At 34.1% G+C, this 15827-nt stretch overlaps 1 protein-coding gene across 1 annotated transcript in view; it reads left to right on the forward strand.

Moving 5' to 3' along the window:
* Positions 1-15827, forward strand: part of CNTNAP2 (contactin associated protein 2) — a 1027914-nt gene that overhangs the window by 482567 nt on the left and 529520 nt on the right. The window contains exons 7-8 of the mRNA XM_064668935.1: positions 2384-2527; positions 9134-9398. Coding sequence (XP_064525005.1) covers positions 2384-2527; positions 9134-9398 — 409 coding nt within the window. The remainder of the gene's footprint in view (positions 1-2383; positions 2528-9133; positions 9399-15827) is intronic.

The raw sequence follows: 15827 nt of genomic DNA on the forward strand, positions 1-15827 counted from the left end.
GCTAACACAATTTAAGATGTTTTGGTACTTTTTGTACCTGTGTTTTAAGTATTTCTTCCCTTACATTTCCCGAAATTTTCTTTCCAATGGTGTTCTCTTCTAAGTGTAAATTATGTTTCTGTTCATTAGCCTACCAAATCCCATCTGGAGTAACAGTCATCCTAGGCCTTTTTTTTAAAGTGTGAGATCTGTGCTATTCAGCAAGCTAAGCATATATGACTTTTAAAATCTCTAAAAGCAGCTGCTCTAACAAGAAAGTAGATTTTTAAAAAGTATGGTACAATCTGTTATTGCACTCAGGTGATAATTTTGCACTTGAATCAGAAAGCATTATTCTGTGGTGGCGATATTTACTTTAAGCAAATGAAGCAGATCAGAACTTTTTACTTATATGGATCTTGATCTGTCTTACCTTAGGTAGATGCTTCCTTGTATTTTCACGAATATGGCATCAGTAACTTCTTTTTATAAAGTAATAAAGAGCTAGGAAAGTTGTAAGAAAACTTATTTAATCATCCAGGTTAAAGCACACAGCTGTGGGTAATAATTAAATGTGGATTTGTTTGATTACACTCTGGCTTCTACAATTATGAACTTGTTCAGTTGCTCAAAGTTGTTACATGAAGTTCAACCTGTTGGTTATTGCAAACTTTGTATAATATTAACTTGCACTCTTTGTTTTCTAATGATAATTAATGTGGTTGGCCTAGCCAAATATGTAATTTCTACTCTTACAACTTATTAAGCAGTGAGAAGGAATCAAAATGATGTAACAGAAAAAAGTTTGATTTAACTTCTGTACTGAAATTTTTACAGACAATCTTCTGATCGAGAACATATGAATGTTTGAGAAAGTTACTTATGATTGCGCTACTGATTCAAATATTTACTTATATTCCAACAAATCTTTACGAATACATTCTTTTCTAGCAGTTATAATGAGAAAATATTGAGCAAATGTGCTTGTACCTCTATTACTTACTGAACACTGGAGATCTGAATTGAGCTTCTGAAAACTCACATAAATAGACATTCAAGTGAGTGAGCTACAGAAAATGTTAGGCTGAATGCAATATACCAGATTTGGGCAATTTTTTGCATATATATGTATGTGTATATATACAGATATATACACATACACATATATACACATATACATGAAGCATGTTTACATAACAAATATATTCCATACAATAAATTTATCCATAGTAACAGTAGAATTCAGTTAAGTCACCTTCCCATCCTCTCTGACCTTGAGAGACCTCACTGGCAGTTCTCAAAGGTACATTTCATTCTCTGTATACATGGATCCCCTTGTGCTAAAGGAATTTATTTGAGTGTGTGTGTATATGTTTCTGTGGTTCATATAAACTCAAGAGCCTTAACCTCTTCTCCTTTATTTCCTCTCAATTATCTCACTGGTTTTGGAGTCAGTCATCAGAATAAATTTATGTGTGTTGCCTTTGTGATTAACAGCGGATTAACCTGAAAGAATCAAAACAACTTCTCATAGACAAAATAGGTTCTAGGTTAATCTCTTTCAGAAAAATTAACACAAAAGAGGAATAAACATTAGTTCTGATTGCATTTTCAAAGTCAAAAAAACAATCCTGTAAATTGCTCTTAACTCACTGTCATGGTATGTGTTTTTTTGCTATTTTTCTTCTTTTCTACAAAATTCTTTCTTTTCTATTTTGTCTCATCCAAGTCTTTGAGTGGTTGTCTTCATCTTTATGTAGCTGATTTGGCTTGCTAAATCATGTGGTAACTCCTCATTGACTATAACTGCATCATAAAAGCATGTTCTCCATAGTAGAAGATCCTTCTGTCTAACAGAGGATAACATCTTTATGTGATTCTGTAAATTCTTCTAGATGAAGCAGATATATAAGAATTAAGGGAAAATAATGTACCGTATTGTAGCCCACCATTGCTGTGCTGTAGTGTGAGCTCTGGCACATGGTTAGAGCTGAATTAATCATTTGAATCAGATTATCTGGCTAATTTCATGTCTACTTTTGTTTAGAAAAAATACTGGGATGGACATTTATCCCAATTTCTTTGTTTGAAATGCATATTGTCTGGTAGCAATCAGAAGAGTAGTTCATATATGAACAACTGTGATGTATGTCTGTCCACAATTTGGACAATTGTAATAATACTTGGGATTTCCTACCATAAATATTTGCAATCACAAATTCATTACAGATATTTTTAGGCTTTTGCAGTGCTTATCTAATACACCCTTTTTCTTTTAACAGTGTAGCCAGCGCTCTCATTTTCCATGTTTGAGTATTCAAAGAAAACAAATGCATCTACAGTTAATGGATTGAAAAGTCTTTGCCTTCTAGTAACTATATGCCATTTTCTATTTCATTCATAGATAACCTTTGGAGGCATGCCTTTTTCTGGGAAGCCAAGTTCTAACAGCAGAAAAAATTTCAAAGGCTGCATGGAGAGCATCAACTACAATGGCAATAATATCACTGACCTTGCCAAGAGGAAGAAATTGGAACCTTCAAATGTGGTAAGAGCATAATTTAATGGTCATCTGCACCTCTGCTTCTCCTTCTAAAGAATAGTAGAAGATTTATAAGTGTGTGTAGCTGATATTCTTGTGGTATACTGGAATAATATAGGACACAAAACAAATTTTACCACAAACCCAAAGATCTTATTGTATGTACATTTGTGAATTATTATTGTTATTATTATTATTATCATCCTCATCATTAGCACATCTGAGCATTTTACTTCTGGAGCCTTGTTTCATATTTCCAAAATTAGCATCAGATAACTACTGTTATCTGATACTAAATTAGTATCAGATAACTACTTTTTAAAAGAATATCAACTGAACCAGTAAGTACTTCTTTCTTTTCCTCTCAAATTATAGTAGTCCAAAACCAGTGCAGACAAATTTATTACTAAATTCATTGCAGCTTTCTTGTGGCTTTTAATCCTGGTATATTCCATTCCTTCTGAGCTAGCTGGATTGCTGGAGTGCAAAAGTCTTTGTAAGGGAATGCTTCTACAGGCTTTTCTGGTAGGTCTGAAAAGCCTCAGGATATTAGACTTGAAAATCATTGTTTTACTTATTAACATTGCAGAACTTATTATTAGCATTTTATTCTATTTTTGATCTTGCTTAAGTGTTCATAGTTGCTTTCATGTTCAGACTTGTGGCTTTATGGGCAGGGTGATTAAGAAAGAATGTACTTTAATTATTGTGGTTTTAAGGCTTTAAAACTGCTCCTGAAACTGCTTGCTGGCATATAAGGCAATATGGGTAAGAAATAAATGTATTATTGCCATGAGTTTGAGATGGTTTGAATAACTTTTCAAGGCTTTCTTCGGTACAAGCTTACAGCCTTCACTAAGTCCTGCTAAAAATATGCAGGTTTCCACTATTGCTTTTCTCTTGATGTAATAAATAGTGAAGTTATACATACACAGTGATGATGTCATGTAAAGGATTGACTAACATTTAATTGCTCCTTGGATAGTAAAACTGAAGTTCCATCTGATTCTATAAACGCTAGGGCTAAATGGTCCAGAATAATCTTGAATGTGTGTTGTTTGCCAATACAAACTCAGTAATACAACCTGATATCTAGAACAGTTTCTGTATATGAATTTCTTCAGTGTTGTCAAAGGCATGATATTTATGCCGTGCAGTAAGACTCCAGTTTTAGAATTTTTTTGACCCATTCTCATGAACTCCTGTATCTCTGATGACTTTTTTGGATTTTTTTTCTTCAAAATTGCCTGTGCTTTACTTCCTGCAGGGCATTTTCAGCTGTAATGTAACCATGATTTCAAAGATTGATGCCTGATTTAGGAAAAGATCTTTGTATGTCTTTGCATTTTGCACGGTCGAACCCATTGCAAGGTAGCGGGACATAATCTTTCTGAGCAGAAGTGCTACTTAAGAGGTTTCTGTATTGCAAATCCTATCCTTTAAAATCCTAGCCACAACTAGCAGACCTGTAAAGTCTCTGAAAAATCATCATTCTTGTTTTTATTTGTTTCTTTGTTTCTTTGCTTTTAAAATTCCATTGCCTGTAATATGAAAGTAAAATCCTCAAAAAAAGCCTTGACAATATTAGTGCTACATCAAGAGGTTATGGAATGCTAGTTTAATTTGATGATTCTGTTGATTTCCAATTCTGAGAATGGCTATAAAAATAGAAGTGACCTTTGTTTTCAGTAGAATTACTTTAATTGCTTCAGCCCTTCAAAAGCAAAATCAATTTTACTTTAAATCAAGATGAATTTTTATGATTTTTACAAAACCTTTTTCCCTCCTAGTTTTTAGCCTGATTTAGCATGCAAAAGAAGACTTGTTTGAAACTGCTGTTGTTGCTAAGCGTTATTATGATGGTACTTAAGCAATCCAACAGGGATCAAAGCTGCATTGTAGGAGATATACAAACTCATAACAGTAGTCACACCCTGTCCCAAAGAGGGCCAAGACATAAAAAAGTGTAATGAGGGTGAACACAAACAAAGTAAGCTGTGTGGTGATGAGAAGATCATAAGGGAGGGAAAAAATTCAGAGGAAAGAAGGATTTTAAAGAGGCATGAGACAGAAAAAAATAATATTCTTAGATGAAGATATTTGAATTTCAGAAGTCACACAGTGAAAGAGACTTGACAAGATAATTTTACAGAATGAGGAGGCCCAGAAAATCAGAGATGATGATCATTTGTCTCTGAAAAAAAATTAAATTAAATAATCATGTCTCATATACATGCGTATTATGAGTAAAAAAACACTTCCATGCATCTTTTAAATTTATTGAAGAGTAAGAGTGAAAAGACAAATTAAAAGTATTTTAAATCTAAAATACAGTCAAACACTGACTTCAGTAATATATTTGTTTTAGATTTAGAGGGTAATAATAAGGGGTAAAAAGTTTGTGAGTCTTTTGTTATGTTTAAAATGGCAACAGCTCTTAAGGAAGACCAAGACAAAGGGATGGTCTTGAGCAGTTATTATTCTTATTGGTGGAGCCTGATTTGTTCTCATCAATGAGTCAGAAGAGAGTAGTGGAGAAAAGGCCAGCTGAGACACAGAATATCAGGTCTCTGCTTTTCTCCTGAATCAAGTAGTAAACAAGAGTTGGCAGTGGCTGACTACGCAGTAGATGCTAACGTCTGTATGCAACTCAACTCAGGACTAAAACAGAAACAGGGAACATGCTAGTAAACTATCTTCCAGTCCATCTTTTCCATGTTTTTTAGTAAAATATAACAAACTTTCTAGGACTTTCATTACCTTGCATAAATGAATAATATTGATCCTTGTACCAATACTGAGAGAAGACTAGGATATGCAGTTAACAAGAACTAGTACAGAGAAATTCAAGTTTAGGAATTTAGTCATTTTATCAGATTTTCCTACCTAGAGGTATATGAAGGGCAAACAATGTGAGTGCTAATTGTATTTAGTTTCCACAGAACAGTCTCTTCGGTTTTAAAGCCTGTAACTGAAAAATGCAGAGGAGAATCATATTTGCTATTCTCCATCCTTACATTCAGTAGGTCTATGCTTCACCCAATTCTGCCTCTCCTATGCCATGTACTATTGAGTGGAATCATATGCAAATTTAAGCTGAGTGTTTTATTTAAATTATTTATATTAACAAAACATCGTGTTAAGCTCAAAAATATGTAATAAACTATTTTAAGAAAAATACAGAAATAACACAAAAAACATTAGCATACAGCACATTGTCTGTACTTTATGAACCATCCTGATTTAGCAGGCAGCATAGTCTTAATAAACTCATTGCTTTTCTTTTGGGAACTGCCTATTCGGCCAGTAGGTTTATTAATTGGGAAAAGTTTTAAGACGCAGTAGTATTTACGCAAGGGATAATATTTGAATTTGGATAAGCAAAATTGATTTATAAGAAGTAAACATGAATCTAATTTGCCGTACAGATTAAAGATTATGATACAAGGCTCAAACTACACAAAATCAGTTATTTTTACCTTTTCCCTATCAATGTATTTTGAAAAGTTCTCTGATAAGACCAACAGTTTCAATATTAATGCACAGTATATATTTGACTTCCAGATGTCATTGTCCAGGGAACTATTCAGCAAGTCACTCTGAATCTACAGAAGAGGATCTCATTCTCTTTGAAAAATGGGGAGGCTATTATAGAGACAAGCTGCAGATTAATTTGAACTCTTAACCTAGAACTAGTGAGCAATCTATATAAGATGGACTGTACTTAAAAGAGGAGTCATCTCGTGAACTCCAATCATAGAAGGAATCAATAATCCAGTTCATATTAATCTGAATAGCTCAGTAGGGAAAATGCTAACTATCAAAGAAATTAGAATCATGTGTTACTTCTTCAAGAAACTTTTTATGCAGCTAGGCTGTCCATGGGAAATGCATTCGCTGATGTGACAAAGGATTTGAATCCATTCAGTGCCATTAACATTAATAGGTGTTATACATGCAAGTATCCAAAACATCAGCATGACAGGAGAGTATCAATTGGGTATAAAAGCCTTCTTGTAACAAGGACATTGTTAGTTCCTCTCGGTAACAAGGCAGCAAAAGAAACTCAAAATGTCTAACAGAATGCTCTCTGAGCACCTCTTAATTGGTATCTGTGACTGAACCATGAGATGCCATCTCTTAAAAAATGCTGTTGCCTTCTCAGTCTACACAGCACTGCCTTAACTATGTAACAGAAGTTGTTTCTAATTGAGGGTGACATTACACTGAGAATGATAACCAAGGGTTACAGACAGTCTCCACCTTTTTTTTAATGTAAGTTAAGTTTGTGGTTTAACCAAATGTATTCTGTAGCACACTTTGAAATGTTCAGATTGAAACTATTCACCATGAGCAAGTTAACTATTTTGAGTTAATGCTTAGTTGGCTGAAAATGTAAAATTAAAATCTCCAGGCAACTTTTAAATAACATCTCCCCACCCCCCCAAAAAGAAACACAAAAAAAAAGCAAAAAAAAAACCAACCAAACAACCCCCCCAAAAGCAAAACAAAAAAAACAACCAAACAAAAACCAACTAAACAAAAACAAACAAACAAAAAAACCTAATCAGAAAGCGAATCAAAACCACAAAAAATACCCAGAATAGCCAAGCAGCTTAGCAAGGAAGGTTTTTTGCCTTTACTCATAAAGTACTTGCAACTTCTCTCATCACACAGTTATTTGAAAGGTTTTTTCGTTGTTTTAGCTAATTATTTTCCTAATTCCTTGGATATTTTTTTTTCTATTCATGGAACTTGGGTGCATTAAAAGAACATGAGGTTCTGTCATGAAGAACATATCAAAGAAATCAATTTAAAGAAATCTCTAGTTTCAGATTACTGGAAACATTAGTGTTCCTTAATTGATCATGGAAGCTGCCAACCTGATAGTATAGTTACTACTAATTCTACTGGCCTTTATAGGTAGACTATAATTTCTGTATAACTTCTGAGGTTCTGTAGGAAATAGAGTCTGTTATGCAGAATAATCAAAGCATCTATCTGAGTGCTCAAGAAAAAAATATTATTTTTAATTATTTTTTTTTTACATGAGAATTCTGTATAAGAAGCTGAATCAGCCATATGGGTTATATCTTGTTATGACACAGATCAATTGTTTTCTGATGTGATGTTCTTTTAAAAAATGATGGGTTTGGACATCATCAAATGAGTGCTTAAGCTTGCATATTGACATCATCTAGCCCGCCTCCAATTGAAAATATTTACTTCTTAAAAAGATTTACCTAGGTCTTTTCTCCCACACATTTTCAAACACAAAGTTCCTACCTAGCTTCCAAATTGTCTGCCTTCCCTCAGATGCATTTATACACTATGAATACAGTATAAAATGTGACATAAAAGCCTATATCAGGAAGTCAGTAACATAGCATTTAAAAATAGCTATGCAATGAAGATGTTGAGTGACTCCTGTTGGGATTCTGAACCCTGCTCAAGTGGGTCTTATCTCTAAACATCTATGTACCTCTGAAAATGTTGTTCGAACCTTAATATTTTTCTCAATATACAAATAAATATCAAAGGAATTGCTATCTTGATCATAGTAATAATTTCCATACTGCATCAGATATAATTCTTCCTTCCCAAATAGAACTAAAATTGCCACATGATATTCACCTGCAACAGGGCAGGAGAAAACCTAACCACAGGACAGGAACCAATTTGTCACATAGACTAGGAATTCTTCAGCAGAGGAAGTTTTCCTTTTATATTGCATTAATGCATTTAAAATTAATTCTGGACATAGATTTCTACAAACTATTTACGATTTCTAAGGAAAAGGAATAGTAATACATCCAACCATTGTGGTCTTTTGTGAGAAATGACATGAGAAGCAGAATGAAAAATTTGCATCCCTAATTCTAGTCTTGTTTACAGATACATTTTAAAGCCTTATAAATCAATAAAGTTGACTGGATTTTTGCCAATTTTCCAAGGAGTAAAATTTTACACTATGAAAACTGCACTGTAGTTTCTTTTATAAAGAAAATTATTTACTGACTACAAATATTAGGCATTGTTCATGATCAGCTACTCCAAATCCTTCTGCTTCATGAAATGAAGTATTAGCTTATGTAGTATTATCCAGCAGAAAACATAACAGAGGGGTTGGCTCTTCATGAGGTATTATATACCCTTCTTTCCCAACCTCATGTATTGTATTGACACATGATGTAAGGGTATTTGGAAAGCTGGACTTATTTTTATAATTGCTGTTCTGTTATAAGTTTCTATGATGACCATGGACAACCCAAGTTTATCTGTGATTCATTTATTTGTCTTTGAAGTGGAAACGTTAAAGTTTTCATTCCAGTCTTAGATTACAACTCTTCAGGCCAAAGTCTACCTTTTATTTTGCATATGTACAGTACAAAATATAATAGGGCCACTGCTAGAAAAAACAGAAAATCAGCAACAACATTATAATAGTAACAATAACAATAACATTAATTACACATCTTTATGTGCAATATGCATTGATTATAGTAGTCTCTAGGCTGAAAAAATCTGGAATACTTTTCTAAGGTACTATGAATTTAGTGGAATCTTACAATTTTGCTTATATTTTTGCTTTTTTCTTTGTGTTTTATTTAGGGAAATTTAAGTTTTTCTTGTGTGGAGCCACATACAGTGCCTGTCTTTTTCAATGCCACCAGTTACCTTGAGGTTCCTGGTCGTCCAAGCCAGGATCTGTTTTCGGTCAGCTTCCTTTTCCGAACCTGGAATCCAAATGGACTTCTTGTCTTCAGCAACTTTGCGGATGACCTGGGAAATGTTGAAATTGATATAAACGAAGGCAAAGTCAGTGTCCACATCAATGTCACCCAAGTGAAGAAGAACCGGATAGACATCTCGTCAGGTAAGTGTGAGGGGTTTTTTTTTTAAGTTTGGTATAATTTTTGTTGGTGTTGTTCAAAAGCATCATGTACCTAAAACTTAAAACAATCATTTTACAAAATTTAAAATTTATATTGCAACTGCATTAAATCCTTTATTGTACGTTTCACTGAGTAAGAGATATAAGAATATGAAACAGTTGTTAGATTAAAAAAGAAGATATAAATATTCTTATTCTGTCAAGAAGCCTAGAAAATATATCACCCATTATGTATAAGGCAGTGTTGCTTCTTTTTGCTTTCTTCCACCTGTCTTGGAGTTTTCTCTGCAAAAATATTTTGTTTCAAAAGAGGAGTGTACTCAATTTTTTGAGTAGCCTAAAAATTAGGCTGCTTCTATTACTTCCCAATAATTAAGAAACTCTCATTAAAAGAAAAATTATCCATTTTTACTATAAATATTTGTATGGACTTTTTAGATTTGCATAGTTATCCTGGGAAAATGTTGATTTAGTTTAATACTTTGTTGTTAATTGTGTTGCAACAGGCGTTTCAGTGCCTGTGAAATGAATTGTGTGTCTGAACATAGGAAAGCAAGATACGGCATCTGCCAGGGAAGGCTGGAGAAGGATCTCTGCTGTTGTACAGCAGATATCACAGCAACCTTCTTGTTCTCTTATGCAGGGAATTAACAGATGCATCATATAAAACTACTGAGCTTACTAGAAGTCAAAATGGTCTGCCTTTGACACAAAGACCTTTGACCACTCTGGTCCTATAGATACAAGATGCACACTTTTTTAATTGATTATTTTAAAAAGCTGACAAAGCAGGATTTTACATAGTCAAATATGCAGCCTTCTATGTTATCGCATATGTAGAGTATGAATAATTCTATAGAGTATGAATAGACTTCTGTCTACTAGAAGGAATGAAGCCTGGTTATCACAGAGAACTAGACTAATTAAAACAGCATCCTATATGCAAATGTGTTTTCTGTTTAATAGCTTTGCTGTACTTACACCTGCCACTTGTAATATCACATTTTCCCAGCAGGAAGTTAAAGTCTCTCTTAGTCCTTATTCTGTGCACCTCTCATAATTTACTAACTAGCTAAGTAGCTTTTAGTGTCAGCTTTCCACATTAACATGGGGACATCAGTACTTCATTCTGGGCAGTCTAGTGCTGGCTATAGAAACAGTAGTTGAACTGGCTGGCAGGAATTATGAGAGAACTGTAAGCTGATGTGCAGGTGGCAGAGTTCGTTCCTGCACATCTCTGCAGTAAAGATGCTGATATGGAACAGAGTTCTAGTTTGCCTGTTTTTATTTTTCGTAGTTCTCCTTAAATACCTTAAAGCTGCATACACTGACTCAGGGAGCTCTAACTTAGCATGAGCAGAGTTCATATAAACAGGAGAGCCTAGCCTTCCCATTTGTCACATATAGTTAAATTCCCACCTTTCTCATTGGTAACTGGGCATGGTAAACCTCCTTACTAAACTACTTTATGAAGTGCTTCTTGATGACTAAGAGGGATCAGACAGTAGATGAAAAAGATTTTCTTGTTGACTTGACAGAACTTTCATATCTAATTCATTTTAATATTTTGTTTAAGGAGAGAAAGGCAGCTGCAAATTTATATATTTGATGACACTTTACAGAAGTAAAAAATAATGCATAGAAAGCAAAGTTAAAGCAACTGCACTTCTAGCCTCCACAGTAGTACATGGACCTGTGTTTACTACTTAGCAATAGAATCAGCAAGGTGAATAGTCTATAGGACATTGTAAAAAGTTTTGTAGACAGCGGTAAGGTTTAGAGGCAAGAACATCAAATAATCAGCAAGCAGAATCTATTAACTGTTAAGAAGGCTGTGAGCTACTACTAATCTGAGAAACCAGAAATAGGTTTGTACTTCATTTTTTATGCCAATAACTTCCACTTATTCTGTTTTATACAGTGAATGGAGGGATACAAAACTCTAAGGTGATCAAATAGCATGAATGAAAGTTTTACTTCTGTGTAAATACAGTGATTAAGAGAAGTTACATAGAATGCTGTGGAAAAACATTTGGATCAATTGTAAGTGATTCACTGGAATCATGAAGCAGACATTGCTTTGCATTTAAAATCAGAGAAATTGAGAGCTGCCATCAGATAGTCTGTTCTTAGCAGTTTTCTTTGTCTCCCATAGATCCTTCCCTGCTGTCTGTTCTGTATTTGTCAGGGATCATTTTTTCACAGTGCTAGCAGATCACAGCAAGAGTGCTTATGTCCTATTGAATGTTCTCCTTTGGTCTTCCAATAGACACTTAATTGTTCTTTCATTTATTTAACTGCACATCCTGCCTGCTGAAGATTTCACTGTATTCAATTTTTCATTAAATTCTGTTTCCTGATCAATCTTCTTCATCTTTATTGACAGGATAAGTCATCTCAGTACTTTATTCTTGGACTATGTAATATAAAAATTTTATTGTTAAAATTATGAAAATGGTTTTGTGTATCTGAAGCTTCTGCACTTATTGTTTGGAGGTCAAAATTATCTTTAGCCTAAGTATGAGATATTCCTGTCTGTCATGCCTTAGTTCCCTCTCTTATTCTATTGTTGCTGCTTTTAAAATGCCACAGGTAGTTGATGTTAGCATTAGCAATGTCTAGATAACTTTCTATAGATCACTTCTTTTTTTTTTCCAACATCCATTTTATTTTCTTCTTTAAAGATACTAGATACTGTTTAACTTGTGCTCTGTTTGTGCCTTCAGTTACTTTCAAACCACAACCTCAGTTCTATGCATTTGATTAAAGCAGTTAAATCTATCCATATTATGAAAATTTAATATTCATTTTATATGTGCTGAAACAAATCAGGGATGAATACATATCTTATAGTCTAATATGTCTGAATTCTGTGTTACAAATGAAAAACAACAGACTTGTGCTGAACTGGCAAACCAGAATCTCAGATTTTACTTGACCTTTCTGTAATTTGCTTAACAGTGATCAAACAACTAGTCCATGCCCTGTCCTGGACTTCAGACAGGTGAATGGTAGAGACAATAAAGAGAAGGTAGAAAACAGTAATAAATTTTTTACATCAGTAAGATGTACACTCTGATGTCCATACCAAAATCTGAGTGAAACAGAATATTTTATATTAATGTGCAGTTGAGCCTTCAGTTTGTAGTATATATGAAAGGGACAAAAGAGATTAGTCCTTGTAGTTAGAATTACTGTCTGATTTTGCTTACTGAGCAAATTATTTCCTTTTTTTTCATGGTCTTGCCAATTGGACCTTCAAAACAGGTCTCTAAACAGTAAAAAATTCCTTCCCTACCCTGCCCTGCCCAGCATTCTGTTAAGCATTCAATAAGCACTGTTTACCTGTGAACAGACTGGCAAAACTGTTTTACAAAGTCAATGACTTTGATTTTATTTTTTCCTACATCACTCTCATTAAGACACTACTGCCATTTGATTGATGAGAGTTATGTTAATAAACTTGCTGTTAGTAAGGGGAAAATCAGGTCTGCTGAGACCCGAAATAAAGTTTTAATTAGAAAAATAAGCTACTGACTGTGCAGAATTACACAGGTGAAATACTTAAAGCTTGTGTATAAATCAAGAGTTAAACATGTTATTGACTTTTTCTCTGCAGAGTAAACTGTGATTAATATCTTCACAATTGTATATGACCCAGAATAGGGATTAATAATAGGAGAGAATCTCAGAAAACTGTCAAGAGATTTATCTTTACTGCTCCATATGGTTTTGACTAAATTCTGCTTTTGTCACCTTGAGATTCACACAAACTCCCTAGAACTTGTTGGATTTACCCAAGGGATTGATGAAAACAATACCAGGCTTAGAAGATGGAAGAAAGAAGTGTTCTTGCTTTTAGGACTTTTTAGAAGAATATTTCCAATATAGTTTTGCATACTAAAGGATTGTGATATTCTGCTACAGTTTAAAAGTAATTTAGTTTAATATAAACTACCTGTTTACCCTAAGAACCTACTTAATATTTGTGATCTTGCAAGAATAAGTTGCTATTGAAGTTGTATTTATTTATAAGCTTTAACAAGCTAGTGTCTTCTTTCATGAGCACAGAAAAACCAGTAACTGTAAAATGTCATACTCCTAAATCCCTCTTAGCTATAAAAACTTTTATGAAACTTTTCCCAAAGCCACATGCAAATGCTGTTCAGAGCAGGGTTAAGCCACAGCCTGTGTCCCAATCGCCTCCTTTTCTTCCACTTAGTTTTATCTACCTGCTTCAGCAACTTAACCCAAATACCTTCCTAATGAAACCAAACTTTTCTGAGGCTTTCAACATGGGAAAAAATTGGTAACTCATTAACAAACACATAGAGTATTGCTTTGCTCAAAGAAACAATAGTAACATTCAAAAAAGTACTCATGAGGAATCATCTAATTGCTTTACAATGTTTTTTTTTTTAAAGCAACCTCCAAATTCCTGTTTGAATATAGAATAGAACTTCTCTGCCTCTGGAGAAAAGGTGAAGTTTCCATGGTGGCAGATTCGAAAATAATTTTGATTTATGCTTTGTTTACTTTCTCACTTGTCTTTTCATAGCCAGCTTTGACCTTTCATATTTAAACATTCTCTGCTCAACTTAAATACTAGAGGATCTAAGAAGCTCCCTTGGATTTTACCACACAATACAAATGATAAGTCATTGAAAAAGGACATAATCTCCCTTGGACCATAAAATCCTAACAGAAAAATTTTCAATGTCAAAAATCTCCTGCCTTTAACTCGAATTTATCTGCTTGCAGCTCCTTTTTTTCCTGTTCCAACTCTATTAGTTAACATCTTGTATTAGCTGCTACTCAAGACTGCCTTCAGTTCCTCCTGTCAAGCATAAACTTATTAGAACTTGGGATATGAACATCTTTTTGTCATATTTATCTGTATTAAATAAATCAGACTTCTCCCTGTGGAATCTCTGGGAAGCTTTCCACCCTTCTGTCTTTCTGCTAGATCTCAAGTCATCTGAATTGCAGTTCATTTATATTTTAGACCTTGGGTTAAGATAGCATCCTTCAGGCAATAAAATGTCTCTCTATGACAGATCTAAAGTGGTACTCTTCCAGTGACAATTCCCAGGGGCACTTTATGTGGGGATCGAGAAGTATTTTTGCCTGAGTTGCTAAATGAAGGCTTAAATAGGGAATGTGTATACACAGAGCAAAAGTGCACTTCTGGTGGGAAGATAACATTTCCCACCAGGTCTTTCTCATATTCCTGATACTGGGTTATACACTGACTGTTAGTAAATAGAGGCAGATACCCGCGAGGCACTTGTCAGCATGATCGAGATGAGAGACAGAAATTCTGTCCATGAAAGGCACATGATGACTTAACATCAGAAGAGTCTGAATGTTAGAAAATTAAATTCTTCACAGCCAGTTATGTCTCTCTGTTTCTCTCTGTATGTTTATTTTTGGCTATTGATCTTAAGCAGTGAATGCAACTGCATGAATAAGTATTTGCGTTTTTGAATTCCACAGAACTGAGACACAGGTATGCTTATAGTAGTTATTATAATTTTTACAGCACATTTTTCTTGTAGTCTGGTTTAGCATCCTGGTACAGTAGACTCAAACCAATCAGAGCAAGAAATAGAGTTCTTGATTGCAGACTCTATTTTGCCTAAGAAAACTCATGAGTTTCGTTCAGGTTTTTGTGATTCCACTTCATCAGTCACTGATTTTTGCTGGAGAGTTGCCTACCAAGCACAAACTATGCATTCTAAAACACAGATGTACCATTTTTAGATATGTCCCTGAGAGTAATTTAGCTGTTTGTTGGTTGTACTGACTCCTTGCAAACATGGAGGAACCCCAGAATCAAGAAAGTAGGGGACAAGTTTCCTAAATTTATCCAGGAGACTGAAGTTCAGTTTATGTGTTTTGACCTCATTTCCTCTGGGCTGTAGAACAGAGTTAGAGAGAACCTTTGCTAGTCACTCTCTTTATTAGCAGCTGAAGATGAAATAAGTTTTCTTACAACTACTGTTTAAGCATTGAATTTTCTTCAGGGAAAAAAAAAAACAAAAACAACTGGAAAATTATTAGTTAAATGATAATTTTAACTTGCTGCTCAAATGAGTGTAATTTATGTGAGAGGATCTGGACGATACTAGTCGGAAACTTGCCCTTCTAATTTTTTTTTTTTTTTTAATTCACTATGGTTTACAGGAAGTGGAATCATTTTAGTTACTTTCTATGTTGCCTTTTCCTACTGCTACCACATCAGTTATTGCTAGTCTGGTTCTAGTCAAGTGTGAAAATTTTGATTTTGACTGATGAATGAAAGATAAGCCCCTTAGCACTGAATGCTACAGAGGTGCCTAGTATTTTGAAGTTATTTTAGTAAGAACATAGATTTTTACTTCAGTGGATTCTATCTGCATGTTTTTGTGG

This window comes from Pseudopipra pipra, chromosome 1 (assembly GCF_036250125.1).
Source record: "Pseudopipra pipra isolate bDixPip1 chromosome 1, bDixPip1.hap1, whole genome shotgun sequence".
Lineage (NCBI taxonomy): Eukaryota > Metazoa > Chordata > Aves > Passeriformes > Pipridae > Pseudopipra > Pseudopipra pipra.